This window comes from Fukomys damarensis, unplaced genomic scaffold (genome assembly GCF_012274545.1).
Source record: "Fukomys damarensis isolate Sample0158 unplaced genomic scaffold, DMR_v1.0_HiC HiC_scaffold_38, whole genome shotgun sequence".
NCBI classification, from domain to species: domain Eukaryota; kingdom Metazoa; phylum Chordata; class Mammalia; order Rodentia; family Bathyergidae; genus Fukomys; species Fukomys damarensis.
In genome coordinates, this window is record NW_022900950.1 from 72,570,246 (window position 1) to 72,590,796 (window position 20,551).

General features: G+C 35.3%; 1 protein-coding gene across 3 annotated transcripts in view; it reads right to left on the bottom strand.

The window, feature by feature from the left end:
• Lrba (LPS responsive beige-like anchor protein) overlaps positions 1-20,551 on the bottom strand; it is a 452,811-nt gene that overhangs the window by 114,284 nt on the left and 317,976 nt on the right. For all 3 annotated transcript variants that reach the window (XM_033760036.1, XM_010632727.3, XM_010632728.3), the window contains one exon: positions 9,787-9,939. In XM_033760036.1, the coding sequence (XP_033615927.1) occupies positions 9,787-9,939 (153 nt within the window). The remainder of the gene's footprint in view (positions 1-9,786; positions 9,940-20,551) is intronic.

The following is a 20,551-nucleotide window of genomic DNA, read 5'->3' on the forward strand; positions in this document are numbered from 1 at the left end:
AGAAGGAGAGGGAGGGAGGGAGGGAGAGGGAGGGAGGGGGGAGGGAGAGAGCGCAAAATCATAAGACTATTTATGCTCTGGGAAAGATTGGAAATTGTGGATGGTATGGTTTGAGTTACGTCCCCTCTAATAATATATCTTCATGTGTTGCAGTCCATACTCTCAGTACCTCAGAACATCACCTTACCCGAAGACAGGTTATTTACAGACATAATCAGGTTAAAATGACACCCTTATCTAACACGCCTGGTGTCTTCACAAAATAGGATAAAGAGGGCAAGGGATTTAGCTCAATGGTGCCATCTACCTCACAAGAGCAAGGTCCTGAGTTCAATTCCTGTTATCACCCCCTCCCCCCAAAAAAAGGATAAAGAGACAGACCACGCACTCAAGGAGAAAGCCAGGAAGCCTGGAACAAATGTCACCACAAGGACCTACCAGGAGCAGATACTTCCCTGTCACCAACACAGGGAGAATGCCTGGGGGACACCTAGATCCCAGATGTCCAGCCTCCAGAACTGACAATGCATTTCTGTTGTTTAAACTACCCACTTTGTAGTAGCTTGTTATGGAAGCCCCAGGAAACTAATATAGTAGGGTTACAGGGGCAGTAATGGCTAAGAATTTGAATGTCAATTAAAAGCAATAACTTGACCTAAAATAGATCTTGTACCAGAGGGTAAAATTTCTAAATCAAGGGTATTACTGACTCAACTAACAAAATTAATAGATGGAGCAAATATTAGATAGAAGTTAATACATGAAATAGACAACTAAACCGTAGCCACAGAAGAAAGTATTGCTACTGTTATACTGAAATATTTGAGGGATAACATAATGGAGTATGTAACTTACCCTTAAAGGAATCAGTAAAAATATCACATATATTATGTGTGTGTTTACCCACACAGACACACACACACACACAAGGAGAGACAAAAGTGAGGAGAGATAGGAAGGTGGGCAGGAAGGAGGGAGAAAAGTCACATAAAAAGAGGGGCGTTTAACAATAATTGATCAGTGTAAAAAGTCTGAGCATTCTATGTGCTATTTTTATATCTGTAAATTTTTATAATGTTGACATTACTTTCAGATAAAAAATATATATCTGATAAAAATGACATCTTAAAAATAATGTCTGAGGCTAGTACTCAAAAGAAAATATTTTTAGCAGGGCATCAATACATGAACCCAAAATTAAAATATAAAATGAGAGAATATAAAAAAAGAGAGAAGAAAATAAACAAATTCAAGAACTGATCTAAGCTACAGAAATTCTTAATGCCTCAGAAAATTTTGAAATGTAAATTTCCATGTAAAATAAAAATCAGTCATGTTATCTAATCAAATATTTTACTTAATGTTATAGAAATACTATAATTCTATAAAATTTACCATGGTTTCAAAAAATCAGAATACAACCATATACAGAAATTATTCCAACACTTATTTAGGATAACTGCTAATGGAGATAAAATGATGTATTTTTGATATTTATACACCATTCCCTCAACTTTTCATTTTGCCCTAGCATTATAAGTATTTTGATATTCATTCTAAAGTTTCATCATTTTCTAATGATAATTCTAAAATAGGTAGTAAAAGGAATCAGTCAGACCAGAAAATAAATTATACTGGAAAAGGAGGCAGCAATCCTCTTCCTCTTCCTTTTTCTTTTTTTCTTTCTTCTTTTTCTTATTTCTTGCAGGGGCTGGGGAAGGTCATGCTCTGGTTACCACACTCAAGGAAATTTTCCAGTGTATGCAAAATTCTTTGCTGGATAAGTGTGTTGGATACACACCAGCTCCTGGAAAGTGAGCAGTTGTTTCTCGGGTTCTCCTGTGCTGAGCTGCACGAAAGCATCCAGGGCAGACGATGGCGTCTCCCACAGTGGAGAAGCTGCCTTTCAGGTGACGGGGCCCAGAGCCAGGGACAAAGATGGAAAGGACAGCGGCACCCCCCCCACACACACACACGAGTCCCACCAAAAGCAGTGGTGGTAAAAAGCAGAGCGAGAGCAGCTCTTCTGTGAATTCAACTCTGGCTGCGCTTCGGGGCGCCAGCCTCTCCGTCCAATCCGACCATTATCATGAGGCCCTGCAGATAGGATGACTTCCAGCTGCCACTGGCAGCACACTCTGGTGATAATTTACAAGAAGATTAAGACTGAAAAAGAAAAGGGTGGGCTTTGCAGTCCTCTTTCTCTTTACTGTAAAAAGGATCAGCTGGGCACTGCAGCACATGCCTATAATCCCAGCACTCTGGGAGGCTGAGCCAGGAGAATTACAAGTTTGAGCCCAGCCCAGGAAACGTTGCAAGACCTTATCTCAAAATAAAATATATATATTAAAAAAAAAGGCTGGGGCTATAGCTCAGAACAAAGATCAACCTTTGAATTCAGAACCGAATTCAACCTTTAGTACAAGGAAAAAAAGTCTTTCTCCTTCTATCTTTTTTCTACCCTTCTTTCTCTTTCCTTTTTTTTTACATCTAACCTCCAAAGAACTCTACATGCTCTGAACAAGTGCTGTTATCATAAATGAGGTTTTATTTCTTTTTCCTTATGTTAGTACATCAACGAACCTCAAGAATTTAAAGAAATGATCAATTTGTAATCATAGTAAGTGCAGTGCACTTTTTCTAAAAGTGTCACACTATGAATCCATCTAAGACTAGTGTGTCCTGTGAAGAAAGATTTAGCAGAAGGGGGACAGTCAGGACAGTGACAAGGAAGCACAGAAAGTAAACATGTGACGGTGCATCCTTAACGCACCGGCGGAACAGCTGCTTCACCACAGAAACATGAATGTTCTGACGTACATGGTGGGTGCCCCAGATGTCCTGGAAACAGGCTTCAGGCTAAGCTGACCACTAAGATCCTGTGGGGTTTACAGCCTCGTGTGGTGGTTTCCACCTACAGTCCCCGCTAACAGGGAGGCTGAAGCAGGGGACACTACGGAGGCCTAGGAGTTTGAGAACAGCCTGAGCAACACAGCAAAACCACACATCAAAAGAAAGAAATCCTTAATAAAAAATATGGTAGACTAGAAATATCTATTTAATACCAAAAAAGGTAATAAATGAGCAAAGCAAAACAAAAGATCCAAGACTAAAGAAAATAATCAATAAAATGGTAGACATGAATCCTATCATATAAATAACAGCACTACACGTGAATGGAGTACACATTTCAATCAGATGGCAGAGATTAAAGCCAAAACAGGGTGAAAGTAAAAGAACAGGAAAAGTGTATGAGGCAAACAGTACTCAGAAGAGAACTGGAGTAACTGAACAAATATCAAATGTCATAGATTTTTAAAAATTACTAGAAACAAAATGACTCTATTTACAACAAAAAAAGAAAGAAGTAGTTAATTCACCTGGAAGATGTAACAATTATGAATACTGTGGCAGGCTGAAGAATACAACTTCCTCCCTGGAAGTTATCAAGTCCAAATCTCTGGACTCTGTAAATATCGTATTTGTTACCGTGTTTGGGAAAGGGCCTTTGCCATGTGATTAAATTGAAGACATTAACACAGAAAAATCATCCTGTGTTATGAGGAAGGGCCCTCAGTGTAATTACATGCATCCTTACAAGACAAAGGGTGGTAAGGAGGGACAGAGGGAGAAACAGAGAGAGGGAAGTATGGGCGAAGGCAGATGGGGGTGCCACAGACAGAAGACGAGGGGGCAGTGCAGTGGAAACCAGAGGTACGCATCCTTTGGAGGGCATGTGATACTGAATTTAGACTTTTGGTCTCTAGAACTATGACAAGTACATTTATGTTGTTTTAAACCATCAAATGTTTATGAGAAATTTGTTACAGCAACCATGAGGAACTTATATATTAATATATATAAAACAAAGCCCCAAAATAAAGCAAAAACTGACAGAACTGACAACAGTGGAGACTTCAAAATCCTATTTGTGAAAATATACAGAATTAATAGAAATGTGCAGACATAGAAGACTTGTACATAATAAACCAACGTGATCAGCTAACAACTATGAAATAGCCAGTAATAGCTGAATATTCATTCTTCTCAAAAGCACATGGAGAACAGTGATACAAAAAATTTCTGCTATTCCCATTCAGCCTGTCATGGTTTGTTATAGCAACCCAAACTCTCTCAGCAACATAAAGTAAAAAGTCCTCCCTTTCCCACAGATCTGCCTGTGACGTTGCTTCCTATGCCCGGTCCGCTTCTAAGTTCTCTATTCACTTGCTAGTCTTCATAAGTCCAATCACTGCAGATTTATAATAATTACTGACATCTGGTAAAGCAAGTCCCTCTGAAACCTGTTCTTATTCCCAGGGGGGATCTGGGTTGTACTGGTCCTTTGTTCTTTAATACTAGTTTGTCATATTCTAGCAAAAGCAAGCAAGCCTGTTGACACTTAGACTGGTTTTTATGTTGAACTTAGACATCTGCCTACATTCCCTAGGAATTTAGATCTGACCACTGCACAAGGCTGTATGGGGAGAGATTTGTACTTAAGAAATACTATTTTTTAAAAAAAGAATTACTATTTCCAACTGTAGCCACTGTGGCTGTTTACATTCTTGACCATATTATTATCAGTGTGGAAAAGATAAAGGCAATTAGAAAAGAACACTATGAAAAGAAAAGCATATTAGCTTCTGGCTTAAATTTGAAAAGTAGGGAAAATCCTGCCCATAAGAACAAGGTTTTTAAATATCATTTCCTTATATGTTTTCATCAGAAACATAAAACTCCATAGCTTCAACTATGCTATTATCATTTGAATATTGTACATTTTCTATTCAAAGGAAAAAGTTATAAAAGACTGATCTAATTTATTCAGAGACAGAAGATCTATGAAGGCTTAAATATATTTAAATTTTAGCAATGGCCAGGTTGGTAAAAAAATAAAATCTAAAATTATTTGCCATCAGACAATACTTCGAAAGATAACCCTTCTTTTAATTTGTCTAAATACTCTCTGATGATAATAGGAAGGGGAATATATACTCATTTTCTTTTTCTTTATCTTCTCAATTAAGCAACTATGTCACCATTAAAAACAATAATGAAGACAAAAGCTACACAAGATACACAACTAAATGTGATTCTAACTGGTAACCTCAGGTCAGTATCAACAGAGTGCTTTCTCAGCTAGATTCATGTCACCTCTAGGCCTTGAGAAGTTCTCTATTTCAATAAGTTATCAAGAAGAAGGAAATACTGAGACAAGGAGGAGATCATCTGTCTAATAGTGCTGTTCTACAGGTCGGTACTTAACAAATACACATTAACTGAACAAATTACTGTGATTATAGTTTGAATAAAGTGTATCTCATTTGACTAAAACAAAATGCTCCACTTAGTCAACTTTTAGAAATAGTGCCATTAAGGCTGGGGATTTAGCTCAGTGGTCCTGCACCTGCCTTGCCAGAGCAAGGTCCAGAGTTTGATCCCTGGTCCTGGGGGCGGGGGAAGAAAAAGTCCTGTTATTACTCCTTAGAGTATGGTTTTCTTTGCCTTTTGTTCAATTAAAACTTGAGGCAATATAGTACAGGTCTATAAAATTGACATTTTACCATAAGAGATAAATGATGAGCATTCTTAACCCATACATTTTTATATGATTTGAAAGTATGAAAGTCTGTTTCTCATTTATATTTATAAGGCAGTAGTAGGAATAAAAATGCCACTCCCTGCGCCAGTTCAAGTAACACAGTCCAATCTCAGAGATATAATTATTAATATCTTGATTTTGCTCTGATTCTAACTGTTAAGAACAAAGAAAATATAATTTATCTATTTAAAGAGCTACTTAAATTTTGGTAAGTTTTCCTTCTAAAAGCTGTAAGGTATATATTCTGCCCATATGTTCATCACTTAGCCAATTCACCAATTCTACATTAGATCATCATTGCATAAAGAAAGCCGGGAGGATGGAAATAGTTTGTCAAGACAGGAGTTACACTCTTCTAATACAAATAGAAAGTGTGCTCAATAGCAGTGGGTCCAGCATGAAGTCATGCTTCTAAAAGTATCCTAATCCTTGAATCGGTATTTGGCAACCACATACTTAAAAAAGACGTGCAAAGTATCAGTATCTTACATTAAGTGTGTCACTTAATTAATACTGTGCTCCCCTTCTACCAACACACAGTATTGCACAATCTGTTATTATTCACTGTCCTATAGATGCTCTGTTCTCAGTGCTGGTCTGTTCCAAGAAGAGAGACAGCTGCAACACTATATGCCTGTTCAACCTGAGGACCATCTGACTTCAATTGTAACACACAGCTTGATGTGGCTCTGGCTATGAGAAGCCGAAGTATCGTCTGTAATAATCTGGAAAAGCAGAAACCTGCCAACAGAGGGCTGGAAACAGGGACTTGTGCTGTCTGGCTGCCTGACGGGCTGCAGGAAATATGATTAATGAGTAAGGTATAATGATATCAGGAACCCGATTAGCGCCACAAAAAGGTCACAGATCAAAGTAGTATGCATTTCATGAGCTACAATCATTGCATAAAATCTGTGGACTGGAAAACCATGCAGAGGAGGGGGACAAAACCCTTATGTGATAACATGCTAACAGATACATTAAACACTGCACTAACAATTTAGTCACTCATAGAAAGCTAACAGGAAATTATAAAATGTATCAATGTGGACTGCATTGTGGAAAGCTAGGTACATGATAAGTAGTTTTGGATGACTGAGTTATAAAATTCTTTCACAAAGACGTAAAATTAAGTATATTTCCTAATCATGAATTACAATAAGATATAAATATTCAACTCTAAAACTATATTTGCATTTGATATATAGTGAATTTTTATACTTCTGAGCCTAAAGTATAAAGGCATTTCTGAAACTCAATGGAGTAGGACTCACTAGGAAAATGGACAAGTAAATTGTAATGATGGGTTATAATAAATGTATAGTTAATACTATAAAATACTATTTTGTATATAATTTCAAAGTCATGTTTGAGTATCAAGAATGGGCAACCAAAATCTGAATGTGACAGGAGAACAGTTTGGTAAGTTGCAATCTTCTTTTCCTTAGTGTTCTTAGAATACCCATCAAAAACAGAGCTGGCTTTTCTGTTCTTCATCAGTTCTGAGGAAAACTGGGGCAGATGGAACTACTCTTATAGTAGACCAGTTGACCTTAACAACTGTCAAACTGCTGGGGAAAAAATGAAAATGTAACTTATTCAACTATCTTAGATCTCTTCTAAAATGAAATAAAATTAACAAACCTCTTGATACTTTTAGTAATAATCATTATGGTGATGATTAATAAAGAGCTGGTTCATTTGAGACTTAAATTTTTATTTACATTTTGAGGGGTTCTGGGGATCAAACCCAAGGCATGCTAGGTCAGGATTCTACCACTGAGCCCAGTCTGACACTTGCATGTTAAATCACATTTGAGAATAAAAGTGCTTTAATAATAACTAGTACAGTTTTATTTTTCTTATAAACATGTTCTAAAGAATAGAGATGATACATTTTACATTTCATATAGGCATATAAATCTAATTTTATATCTAATATTCAATTAAAACTTTTTTAACGTGCTGGGGATCACACTCAGGGCCTCATGCATACTAGGTTAGCACTTACCATCAAACTACATCTCCAGCCACAACATCATTTCCTAGGAAATGATGAGTATTAAGGCACCAAACAAGTGAAAAGAGAAGCTACAAACTAGTTGAAAAAGATATGCAAAACCTATGTTGGATACAGGTCTTTTTGGAGAATATACAAAAACTTCTTTCAATTCAATAATAAAAAGACAATACAATTTAAAAATAAGAAAAGCAATTCAGATGGTTCATCACATAACAAAAAGGCCAATATTATTCATTATTAGTTATGTAAATTAAATTAACTGAGAATTCTACTAGAATGAATAAAATAATTAAAATTAAGACTACCAAGCTTTTCTAAGCATATGGAAAAACTGAAACTTCACTTCACACACTGTTGGTGGGAAGACAAAATGGCATTCATAGTGAACATGTTCTTATCATACAACCCAAGAATTCCACCCCTAGTAATCTACCCAATGAAACGAAGAACGTTTTTGCTAAGAATTATATACAAATATTCATAATACTGCAAATTATCTGGTAAAAAATGTATATATAAATGTACATCTATACAATAAAATGCCATTAGAAATACAAAGAAATTAAATACTGCCCTATCTAGTAGCAACAGGGATGAATCACAAAAAATTCATGCTAACTCCAAAAAGCTAGGCAGAAAAAAACCAATGTGTGATAGGATGTCATTAACACAAATTTGCTGGAAAAGCAAAACTATAGAGAAAGAATCAATGGCTGTGTGGCACTAGGGATGGGAGCAGAGGCAGGCTGTAAAGTGACAGGAAACATGGGGGAGCTGGATTGTAGTGATGGTTACGTAATTATATGAATCTATTAAAATTTGCTGAATTATACACCTTTAAAAAGTTGAATTTTATGGTTAAGTATAACTTAGTAGGTCTATTTTAAAAGGACAATCATTAAAGAAGTTGTAGCTAAAATGTACCTTCTATTCACTTCTGCGTGCCCCCAGGAACATGGACAATTCCCACATTTAAAAGTGTGACATCTCCTTCAGGATCTTTCAAAGCTAAGCTTTGTCTTGAGCTCTTGTTTTAATCACAATAACATAGCGAAAATCTTCCAAAAATGCTTCAAATAAAAGTAAAATGCTACATATAAAAGTGTGATAGAATATTAGGTAAAATTTTCTGAGCACCTACAATTAGCAGAGAATATTCTAAATATTTCACACACAAACTTATACTTTTTAATCATTAGTCTAATATTACAAATGAGGAAACAGTGCCTCAGAAAGGTGAAATTGCCCAGGATTCTGTAATCAACAACGGAATGGATTCATGCTGGGGAAACTGGCCTAACTCCAAAGCCTACATCCCTTCCACTCCCCTACATGGTTTCCAATATGTATAAAATGTGAAATTTCTGAAACAGGATGAATTTAAGATCTAGAAGGTAAAATTAGAATGTTATAGCATGAAAGTATAGCATGAAAGGTAAGGAATGCCACCTAGAAAACCAAAGTACAGTTATATCCCTTAATTATAAAGACACAATACAACTGGAATTTTATATAGTAAAAAGACTACTTTTAAACTGTGAATGCAGCTCTCTCATTCCTAACTTTCATGAAACTTTAGAAGCAAAAAAAAGATAAATCATCTTAATTTCTCAGAAAATAGTACAGAGCCCAAATGGCAGAGGACACTGAAGATAACACTAAGGAAGTGTTTGTAAATTTTACAAGGTCATATGCTTTTTTAAGTTTTTATATTCTAAATATCATGTAAAGATTTCCTTTAAAAGACAGATATAGATAATTTGAAGATATTTTTGTTACCAAAATATGTGAGGATCTTCTGACCTGAAACACAAAACTATGTTCTTTTCTTAGCAATAAAACTCATACTTGAAAAAGCAAATTCCAGTTCACAAATAACTCTGCCTTGTAATTTTGAACTGTATGTGAAAGTAACCTAAATTATGCATAAAATAATGAAATAAGGCACTATACTGAACGAATAAAATAACCCATTATACCTTTCAATTCAATAAGATTTTATAAATTACCTACAGCAGTTAGTGAAGTATTATGTCATTTTCAGTTACCCTGTCAAGTACAGCTTTGTACAGAAGACCAAGGGCTAATGATTCAACATCAACAAATGAAAGACACTGTGAGAGCATGTTCATGACAGAGGAGGTGGCTACTATCTTACCAATCTGTTTATGCGAACAAATTCTTCTGAGGTTTTGGCCCAAGGAGGAAGTTCAACATCAGAAACTACTGTCCCATCATCCATCACTCCAAGGTTATAATTATTGAAGTTGACAAACATCTCAGGAAGATAATAAAATTCAGGAATCAGCTCCTATGGAAAACAAAAATTATACTATAAAATACAGGACACTGACTAGATACACATAAGTGGGATCACTACCTACAGTGCAGAATAACATGACAATACAAGGAATTTTTTCCTCTTTTCAAATCATAGCCCTATCACAGTATTTATATTAAGGCAGACACATCCTATCTAACCAGAGTAAAATAACATCTGAATATTATATATATATAAATATTTTATATATATAAATATATATATAAAGGCTTTCCTTCAAGACGTTTCATATCATCAAAACTACTAAATATCATATTTGAGTAATAACTGAGGTTTGAAAAAACATATACAAAGACTACCATGCTGTACCAATAGACTAAACTAAGATTTAAAAATAGAATACATAGATTTTTTTCCAGAAAAAAACCAAAATATTTATAAGCATTAAAATGCCACTATCTTGGTCTTTTCATCAACCAGGAAAATAATTCATTACATTTTGGTCACAGTGTATAACAGTATACATTCCTCACATTTCAAAACATTAATGTTTAGTTTCAAGATACTAACTCTGATAGAGATCAAAATTTATAATTTAGCAAATGCATAAGAAAATGAATAAGTTAAATATGATTTTAATGATGACTCTTTAGTAGGACATTCAATAAGCAGAAAAATGCAGCCCATTAGGCTTTTGTGTGCAATAAGCCCCATATATAACTAATTCAGAGGCCTGTAGATCACACTTGAAATCCAGTCTTGACATGGGTCAGTGGCTCAGTGGTCTTTCAGATACCCCCTCAGGGCCAGCTATGGCAGGCCTGGCTTTCCAAACAGTTGAGTAAAAGAGGGAGGTCATCAGATTTTGGACAAGGTCAGTATGAACTTGCCAGAGCAGAGAAAAAAGATCCAGCAGGAATTAGGCTATTATCACTTCCATCATCCATGTGAAATGTTGCTTGTCTTTGAATTGTACATCTTTTGTTTACAATCACAATAATTAACTGAGCAGGGTAGAAATGAGCTTGTTCTCCACATGACCACTTGATCATTAGATTTTAAAAACATTTAAAGGAAGAACCTTGTTGAAAGTTTAACCGTAAGTAAAATCAGTGCTCAGGAAATATACTATGAATTTGGAATCTGGACTAAGACTTCTTTAACTTTAAAGCCTATGTCCTTAATTAGAAAATATGGATGGGTTCTACTTATGTAGTAAAGTACTAACCATTTAAAATAACTTTTAAATATATATTCCAAATGATTTTTTAAAAAACCCTAAATAATAAACCTTTAGTTCTCTCATAATAAAATAGCTTTTCTGAAAAATATAAATACTGTGTATAAAATATATAATTATCACATGAATACAAAAAGAATTTGTAAAAAATATGGTATAATTATCTACCCCAATAAGATTATACTTTATAACTTTTTACTATTAATTTGCTGAAATGTGTATTCAAAAAGTGCCAATACTGATGGATTTTACAAAAATGTATTTTCACTCCATCCTACTGGTGCTATTAAAGAGGAATGTTACTATTCAGGTCCTGTTTTACAATTAAAAAGGAGGGACATGACTTCTGTGTTTACCCAAAATCAAAAGTAGCATTTGCTTTAATTAAATACCCTTTCAATTTCAATAATGCCAACTACCTCACCTTCTATCATGACTGGCAAATGCTGCCTTTCTTTGCCCGTTATACTTTCCATTTTCCTGGGTAATAAATCTCTTAGCTACAAAACAACAACTACAATAGCTAAATTTTAGGTAGTGCCTTCTTCTGAGTTTTAAAATTTGAAAGATGAGTTATCTGCACTGTATATCAGGGATATGCATTACATATAAAAAAAAACCCAAAAGTACTCTTGACAGAAACCAGTTCTAGAAAGCAGAGTTGAACAAGTCATGTTTCACAGCAACTGTCATAAAAGCCTTCAATAGCACCAAAATATAATGATTCTGCATATTTTTTCTATCTTCTACATCTCTCATCTTATTCAGATTATTCAACAAACTAACAAAACTGTATTTGCTTATAATAGAAATGTTTTCTATTGGTTCTTTTGTAAGTTCAAAACCCAATTCTGAGAGAAATTATTTTATTCCTTGTCCAATTTAAACACACAAACTTATAAATTTAAATTATGTTACTCTAATGTTGACATCTTTTGTTAAATATAAATTCACTTAATCTATCTAAAGGTTAAAGAGAGCAATAATACATATAAAATAAACAAATTTTTGATAAATGGTATGAAGAAAGCACTTTAAAATTTTTTAAGTCTTTCTGGACTCTGACAAACTTTTAGTTATATAATTTCTAGCATGTTTGCAGGGAAGTAAAAACTCATCATTTTCCAGTTATTCCCATAAACATTATGATTTCCAAAAGATACATATTCTGTAAATTTTATACCATGGACATTATAAAATATTTCAAAATTTAAAATATAAACAATTTAAAATTAAACTAAATATTTCATATGAAATTGGTTGATATGAATTTGTGTCTTGCTCTCTTTATTTTACCTGCCATGCCCTACCCCTCCAATTTTGAAAGCAGCCAAGCATTTCCTTCCCCTATACATATGCACAGTCCAGAGAGGAGGCCTCTAGGAGGCCTTGTCCCTGTCAGTCTTTTGTAAAAGTCTAAGCAACCAGAAGAGATTTGTGTGATGTGTCCAGAAGAAGGAGGTTTCAAAAGTTAACTTGTATTTTATTTTATGTTATTTTATGTCATGTATGTATGTGCTGAGAATTGAGCTTAGGGCTTCACATGTGCCAAGCACAGGCTCTACCACTGAGCCATGCCCCCAGCCTCCAAAAAAGTATTTTTAAAGAGAAGCCTAAAAAAGAAGAAGATTATTTTCCCCAAGATTAGGAAGGCAAAGTTCTCGGAATCTGCATTAGCTTTATTCAGCTAGGACAGTGAGAGGGAAGAGAAGGGATGAAGAGGTCAGGCTGGAACCAGGGCATGGCGAGTGGTAAGCAGAGTCCCTCCATCCCCCATGGTGCCTCTGCACCACTCAGAGCCAATGCAGCCCTGGGAAAACCGAGTTTGCTAAGTGGTGTGCGCCTGGGCTGGATTTCAGCTCCTGGTCATTCCCCTGACAACAGTCCTCTTACAAAGGACAATCTGCCTGTGTACCTGGTAGTCCCTTCCATGCATGGTGCCTACAGAAGTTAAGCACCAGGGCTTTTGGCAACAGGGAAAATTCCCTAACCCCAAACTGGTGTATCGGCACAACTGCCTGCCTCTAAAAGACCACACATCTTAGACAGTGAGGTACAACCATTAAAAATGTGAGGGCCAGTTTTCTAGGTACTACATAAAGCCTGATTCTTCATTCAAGCCTTGAGATAAAGAGGTCTTTGCCATTCCAAACTAACAACTATGAATGAATTTTCCTGCAGCCTAATGCCAATTATGGGTTCAATTCAAATGGGAATGTTTCTTGTACACTTGAGTCAATAGTTATAATTTTATGTTGATTTCATTAAAGATAAAAAGCTACTAATATAATACCTGATACTATTTTTCCAAGAAATAAAATGGCAGGAAGAATTCAATATGGAGAGAAATACAAATAGAACATAAAGGTTATCTTTGTTAAAAACTAGATTTTGTAAGACAATGTGTTTAATTACTTAAGTATTAGGCAGATATTGCAGTTGACAGAGAGAGGGGAGAGGACAGGACAGGGACTCTGGGTTGGCATGGAGAGCTTGAGAGTCAGTGCCACTGTCCTTCTCGGGCCAGGACCTGTTTCCAGAGCATGCTGGACATAGGAGATTCAGGGCTTTGGAAAGAGGAATGTTAATTCCTGCTCGGGACTGATTTGTCCCCTGGCTCCATCCTTATTTCTCTTTCCCTGCAAGCATGGTTTCAGTGTTTCCTTTCATTGTTGGGGTCTGAGCTTTATTTTCTTTGTGGATCTATTGTGTGTAGTGCTGGCTGTCCTGTGCAGCGATCTGTGCAGGGTGCGATGAGACAGAGGACAGGAATGAGGGCTGGGAGTGCGTGAAGTATGATCTTCACCTAAAAATCTGGCTTTGAAATTGTTATGGAGGACTACATTATTTCAATCCTGAATCTGAATCACTTCCATTATTATTATAGTTAAAATGTTTTCATTAAAAAATAAAAGTGATATAAGACATTATTCAACAAAACAATTTGGTTCTTAACTCTCTGTAGAGAACTATGTTAGGGTCTCAACTACAGAAACATGATGAGTTTCTCCCCTATAGAACATAGATCTAAGTAAGAAAGAATGAAGGGCTACACTTATTGAAAGAAAACCAATTGTAGAAACAACAACCCACGGAGTTCACAAGAAAAAATGATAGCTAAAAGTTGGTGTGATGAGCGGAAGTGTGAGGAAAGAACATAACACACAGTGATGAGTCTGAGGACTGTATGTCGTCTGCCTCACCGTCTAAATGAAGGCCCACGAGGCTGCGCACTTGATGCACTTGTTCACTACTTCGCCTTCAAGCCCAGCCATGCTGTATGACACATATTAGGCACCGAGTAAAGATATGCTGAATGGTTGAGAAACAGTCAGAATGGAAAGGCAAGAACAGCCTTGACAACTGAGATGTAGGCACATCTCATGTGAGGTACAGAGAGTGACAGACGTGGATCAGTTGCTTCTAACAATCAGTGAAGAGAAATTCAAATGTTTTAGAGAGTACTACAGACACAAGGCCGAAGACAAAATTAGAGGAAGAGGTAGGGTCAAAGTGTGAAACACCTCAAATGCCTGGCTTCCAAGCCTTAGCTTTTGTCCTTTAAGGAAAAAAAAAATTTCATGGGTGTAACTTAAAAAATATGAATATGAATTCAAAATAGCACAAATATTTCCAAGAAGTTAACCATGAAGAGTTATCATAAAGACTCTACATACAGAATAAAGGACATCATCAAATAAATATTAAATTAGGACAGGACAGAGCATATATGGCTAAAGTATATTTCAATCTCATAAGGAGAAATGCATAAGTAAATCAGTAGATCGGAGCTGAATCCTCTCTTCATACAGAATAGACATGCTGAACTCAACTGAGGCACACCAATGTGTGACAAACGAAATACACACACACAGCTAAAATTTTACTGTGGATGACAATGACTTTCAAGTTATACAGAATTCCACTTTAACCCTAAAACCATCTAAGAACCAAGCCTTGATGTAATACTGAATATTCCAGTTCAAAATTCTCTCCTGTGACAGATGATATTTAGTAAGAGTCAAAGATTATGTCTTTCTAATACTTCTAATGCACATTTATAAAGTATGCTTTATATTCATCAGAACAGAACATTCAGTTCTGGATAAAAAACACATGTTGAACAATTCTTTAAAACATCAGTGGAAAACGGTAAGTAAACAACACTGACAGAAGACAGATATATTCACAATCGTATTTTCTCCTGGCTTGGTGATAATAATTTTAATCTCTAACAGTTAATTAGGCAGATGGGTCTTAAAGGTGGGTGACATGGTCAAAATACAGTGTACCATCTCCTAGAATAAAAATCTGAAAGGTTCAACCAGAGGTTACACCACAGTTCAGGAGAAGCCCACTGCTTTGATCACAAATCCCAAGGCTTTCATGGCATAATGACAAGGATTGGTTGTGACCACACATATGCTTTAGTTTTCTTCATTAAGGTATGATCCCCTCTGATATGAATGGCTCTGCCGCCAGGCTGTGTGAGTCTCCTGTTAGGCACCAGTTCCATCAGTCACCAGGTCTATTCAAGGCACCGGGGAAAGGATGCCAACTTGTAATCTGTCGCCCTGAAGATAATCAGAACCCAAATAAAAATAGAGATGCCACTTTGGAGTAAAAGTTAAATATATTATTTCCTCTTACTAAAATAAGAAATCCCAACTATTCAAGTATAATTATGATAACACGGAGACTATTTTAAGGTGTACTGTAATGGGGACACCAATGGTAAAAAGATGTGAAAGCAAAATAGCGAAATTTTGGTTTGCTATCACTGGAAAAACTGATGTGTTTTATGAAGAAAAACAAATCCCAAACAAAATTTCTTAATGAACAAAAAATATTAGATGAACAATGTTATGGAAAAATGTACATGTGTTGATAAAACTTGTAAGTTTTAATTTTGTTAGCCCAAAAATAACAAAAGGTTTTTTTAAAAACTGACTAGAAGTCAGTCACATTGAACTTATTTATTTATTTATTTATTTATTTATTTATTTATTGGTACCAGGGATCGAACCTAGGTCCTTGTGCTTGCAAGGCAGGCAGCAGAACCACTGAGCTAAATCCCTGGCCCTAATTTATTTAAAATAATCATTTTAAATAACAAAATATTGGAAAGTTTCCTAATTGATGTTTATACCTATTTTCTCTTCTTTGTAAAGTAGACAAAATGCTACTTTTTTTCTGTAGAAAATAAAACACAATTTTTAAAACAGGAGAAGAAAAAAAATAATCTCTATTCCTTCTAAACAGACCCAAACAAATGTTGCATAGTTGTCAGTATTATAAAACTGCTGTTTCAAATATACTAAAATAATGAAAAAATCACAGATTACAAATCAGTAGATAATCCATTCAATGTAATACTGTGGAAAGAATAACTGGGTTTGAGTCTCGTCAGTTGGTTTACTGTCACATACCCTTAAATTAATTTAATTTTTGTGACCCTGTACTCACCTCAATTGCCTTTTCTAAGTAAAACACAGGGCTGTTGAAAGGCTCATGCAACATAGCAGAGAATTCTAGATGCATATATTATTATAATTAAGAAAACCCCTGACAAAAGCCCTAAATTTCTGATTCACCTTACCAAATTCTTAAAGCTAAGAGCTCATTCACAAAATGCCCATTTATAAAGGCTTTTAACATAATTATAAGAACAGTTAATACAATATAATTATAAAAATAAATGTGCCTACAAAAATATCGAGATTAGTTATTCTTACTATCAGCATCACATTTAAAAACAAATTTATTATCTTTACTAGCAATAAAAGTAGGCCCTAACATTTCTATGATAAATTCCCTCAATAGTTGATAGCTCTCTCTTTCAACACATTTTTCATTTCCATGTTTGGACTACTAGTTATTTCCATGAGGTCATTTGCTAGTAAAGGTTCCTATCTCAAACACAACTGTAATTTGGAAAGAGATAATCAGAAATAATGGAAAAAAGTGGTGACCTATAACTTCCATAAGAGAAGGCACAAGAAAAAGTCCACCTTAAATCCTTTATGGAACAAGTTATAAATAAATTATATATATTCTATATGTATGTATAATAATTATATATGTATGTATGTAAAAGTATGTATGACTATACATGAATATATGAATGTGGGGGAGAAGTCTGTATTATTAAATTTGAATGTGTAGATCAGTCTACAGACTCTAATCAAAAAACATTTCAAAAAAAAAAAAAAAAGACCACCAGTCAAAAAGTAAGTCACATCTAACATATATCTACATTTTTATACTTCAGGAAAATAAGAATATTTTCCAAATGCCTTAATAAAATCTTTCATAGGACCTTTTTTTTTGCCTACACAGTAAGAACATAAGAAGAAAAATAATCAGTGTTTGTAAGCAACCTTTACCTGTCAACAAAACAATGCTTCATTGCAGATAAAAAAAGAGTATAAACTTCAATACTTAAAAAAATTTTTCTAGGTTCATCATTTAACCTACTGCTACTTGAAGGAGAAAGGATTAAAGAGGTGTGAATAAATCAACAAGTCTGTAGGTTATGAATAATGTATAAAAACAAAGATGAAGAGACACAGCTCAGGCAGAGTGTGAGTGTTCCCAATGTTAGACAGGCGAGAGCTCAAGTTCACTATTACATCAGTGTGTGACAGAGGGGAAAGACTGACAGAAAAAGGAATCTGGCAAAAATATAAAAAAGAAAGGGAAGGAGGAAAGGACAATGGGCAGGAAGGAGTGCTTAAGCCAGAAATGTATGAATGATGTATGAACAAGGATGAGATTTTACTTTTCACTTCTGGTAGCACTGAAAAATCTCTAGATTCATAAAAGGTATGTCTGAGCTGAAAAAATAAAATCACATCATCAAAGCTTAAGCTTTCTTAAAAGTGCATTTAGAAATGTATTTCCAGAAATTATGTTCTATTAACTGTCAACGAAACACTTTCTTACAAGTGGGTCTAGCAGTACTGCTCTCATCATCCTCAGAACGGATTAACACAGTACAAGATGTGCTGCTGGGGGAACGGAGCCTAATTTATCTTCAGACTGCAGACCCCTGGGATTTCAAAGGTTGCAGAGGGCAAGTCAAAGGTCTCATGTTTTACAAATCTCACAGGACACAAATGAAACTATTCAATGATCACTTACATTCTATATTATTATTTAACATACATATGTATAGTTAAAACTTGTAAGCGTTAATTTTTAGAGCTAGATTAATTCATGTGGTATTACTGCATAGTCATGTCTTTAAAATTTTTCATTTAGCATTCTCTTAGGATTTAACTGCATTCTATTTACTTAATGGGAAGTATGGAATACTGAACTTCCCTAACAATTTCTTAACAATCACCAATACCAATACATGATTAATAATAAAAATGGGTTCTTAAATGGAATATCCAAGATGTAACTATTCATGCTATGTCCACATGTACTTCTTTTGTAAAACTGTAACAGTAACAACTCCATCTATATTGTTTAAAATGCAGAAAATTGAATTAGTAATGATTCTTGGTAATTTATGACTTTCAGCTACTCGCTCATATAGGTAGAAAATCCCACCATCAAAATAAAACAGGAGTAGCCCCATTCCATGTGGAGCACATATCCACTGGGGTTTACTTTTACTCCACAAACTAGCTCCCTGCCCTTCCTAGGCTACTTCACTCCTAGAAAAACCTGCATGCCTATAGGTTCCTATAGCCAACCAAACCCCACCCTGCAGAGCAACTTTTGATTTGTCCCTGAATTCTTAACTAGTTGAGGTTCTTTTGTTTCTCTTTGTAACTGACTCTGACAGCCTCCTAACATTTCTCTCTACCTCTGGCTCCCATCCTCTTTCCTTGGATCTATTCCCATGCTACTGCCAGAGGTTGTTTCTTTTAAAATAGGAATTATTCTACTTGTACCCCTGCTCAAAAATCTTACGTGGTTACTCACTGCCTGTTATGAGAGATCACTGCAAAGTACAGCCCACGGGCCAAACATGGCCTGACTCTTGTTTTTAGTAAATAAGGTTTTATTGGAATACAGCCACACTCATTCATTTACATATTGCTCAAGGCTGCTTTTGTGCTATGAGGGCAGAGTTTAGCTGTATAGTGATCATGAGAATTACAAAGCCCAAAATACTTGTTATCTGGCTGTTTATTGAAAACTTTTGCTGAACTAGCCTCTAGAACTTAAGCCAAACATTTTAAAACTGTTAATAAAGGTCGTCATATTAGACTCACTTGCCTGTTTTCAACATTTTCTATACCTCAACAGCATAAAACTAATTAGCAGACCAATAAGCATTCTGGAAGGTGTCAAGCATTTTTTTGAATGTTGTTCATGTCATTTCTCTAGCTCGGAATAGAGTTCATTTCATCAAATCATTAATAAACAGTTAATTGCCTGCAATGTTCCAGGCACAATTCTAAGAAATGCTACTAAACCAACGAGCAAAGCAGTCCTAAATTTATCCTTTCATGGAGTCAATGTTTCAGTGAGATAAAACATAATAAACCAAATAATAAGCATAATACACATATGTCAGAGAGTGAGTTACATGAAGAAAAATGAAATCAGGAGGTCAAAGTGCATGAGGTAAGGAATGCAACTTTAGGGAAGACAGGAGGGCTTCCTGAGATGGCAACGTTTGAGCAGAAATGAAAAGGTGAAAAAGGAGTCCACAAAAATATCTTCAGGAAATGTTTTAAGTGAAAGGAAAAATAAAAGCAAAGGCCTTAAGGTGAGAAAATATCTAGAGTACTTGAAGAACAGCAAGGAGGCCTTGACTGGCTAAGAACAGAGTGAAAATAGTGAAAACAGTGAACAAAGGGAAAACAGGAAAAAAAAAGTGATCAAGAGGTAACAGAAACAGCCTCTGTGAGGCTGAGGCAGAAGGATCACAAGTGATCAAGAGGTAATAGAACCAGCCTGTGGGAGGCCGAGGCAGAAGGATGACAAGTTGAAGACCAGCATGGACAACTCAGTGAGACCTTGTCTCAAAATAAAAAAATAAAAAGGGCTGGAGATGTAGCTCAGTGTGAAGGCCCCAATTCAATCCTCAGTATTACCCAAAATATTTAAAAATAAAAAAAGAGGTAATAGGATTTTTGCAGCAGGTTTAAGATAAACTGAATATTAAATTTTTAAGGACTTCAGCTTCTACTCTCAATGGGAAACCATTTACTAGCAGGAAAATACTATGAGGGGAGTAGGTTTGAAAGAATGGAGATCAAGAATTTGGATCTGAAAATGGGCAACTGAAATGAACAGACACTTCTCAGAAGATCAAATGGCCAAGAAACACATGAAAAAAATTCAACATCACTGGCCATGAGATAAATGCAAATTAAAACACCAAGATTCTGCCTTATTCCAGAAAGAATGATTATCATCAAGAAAGCAAATCATAAA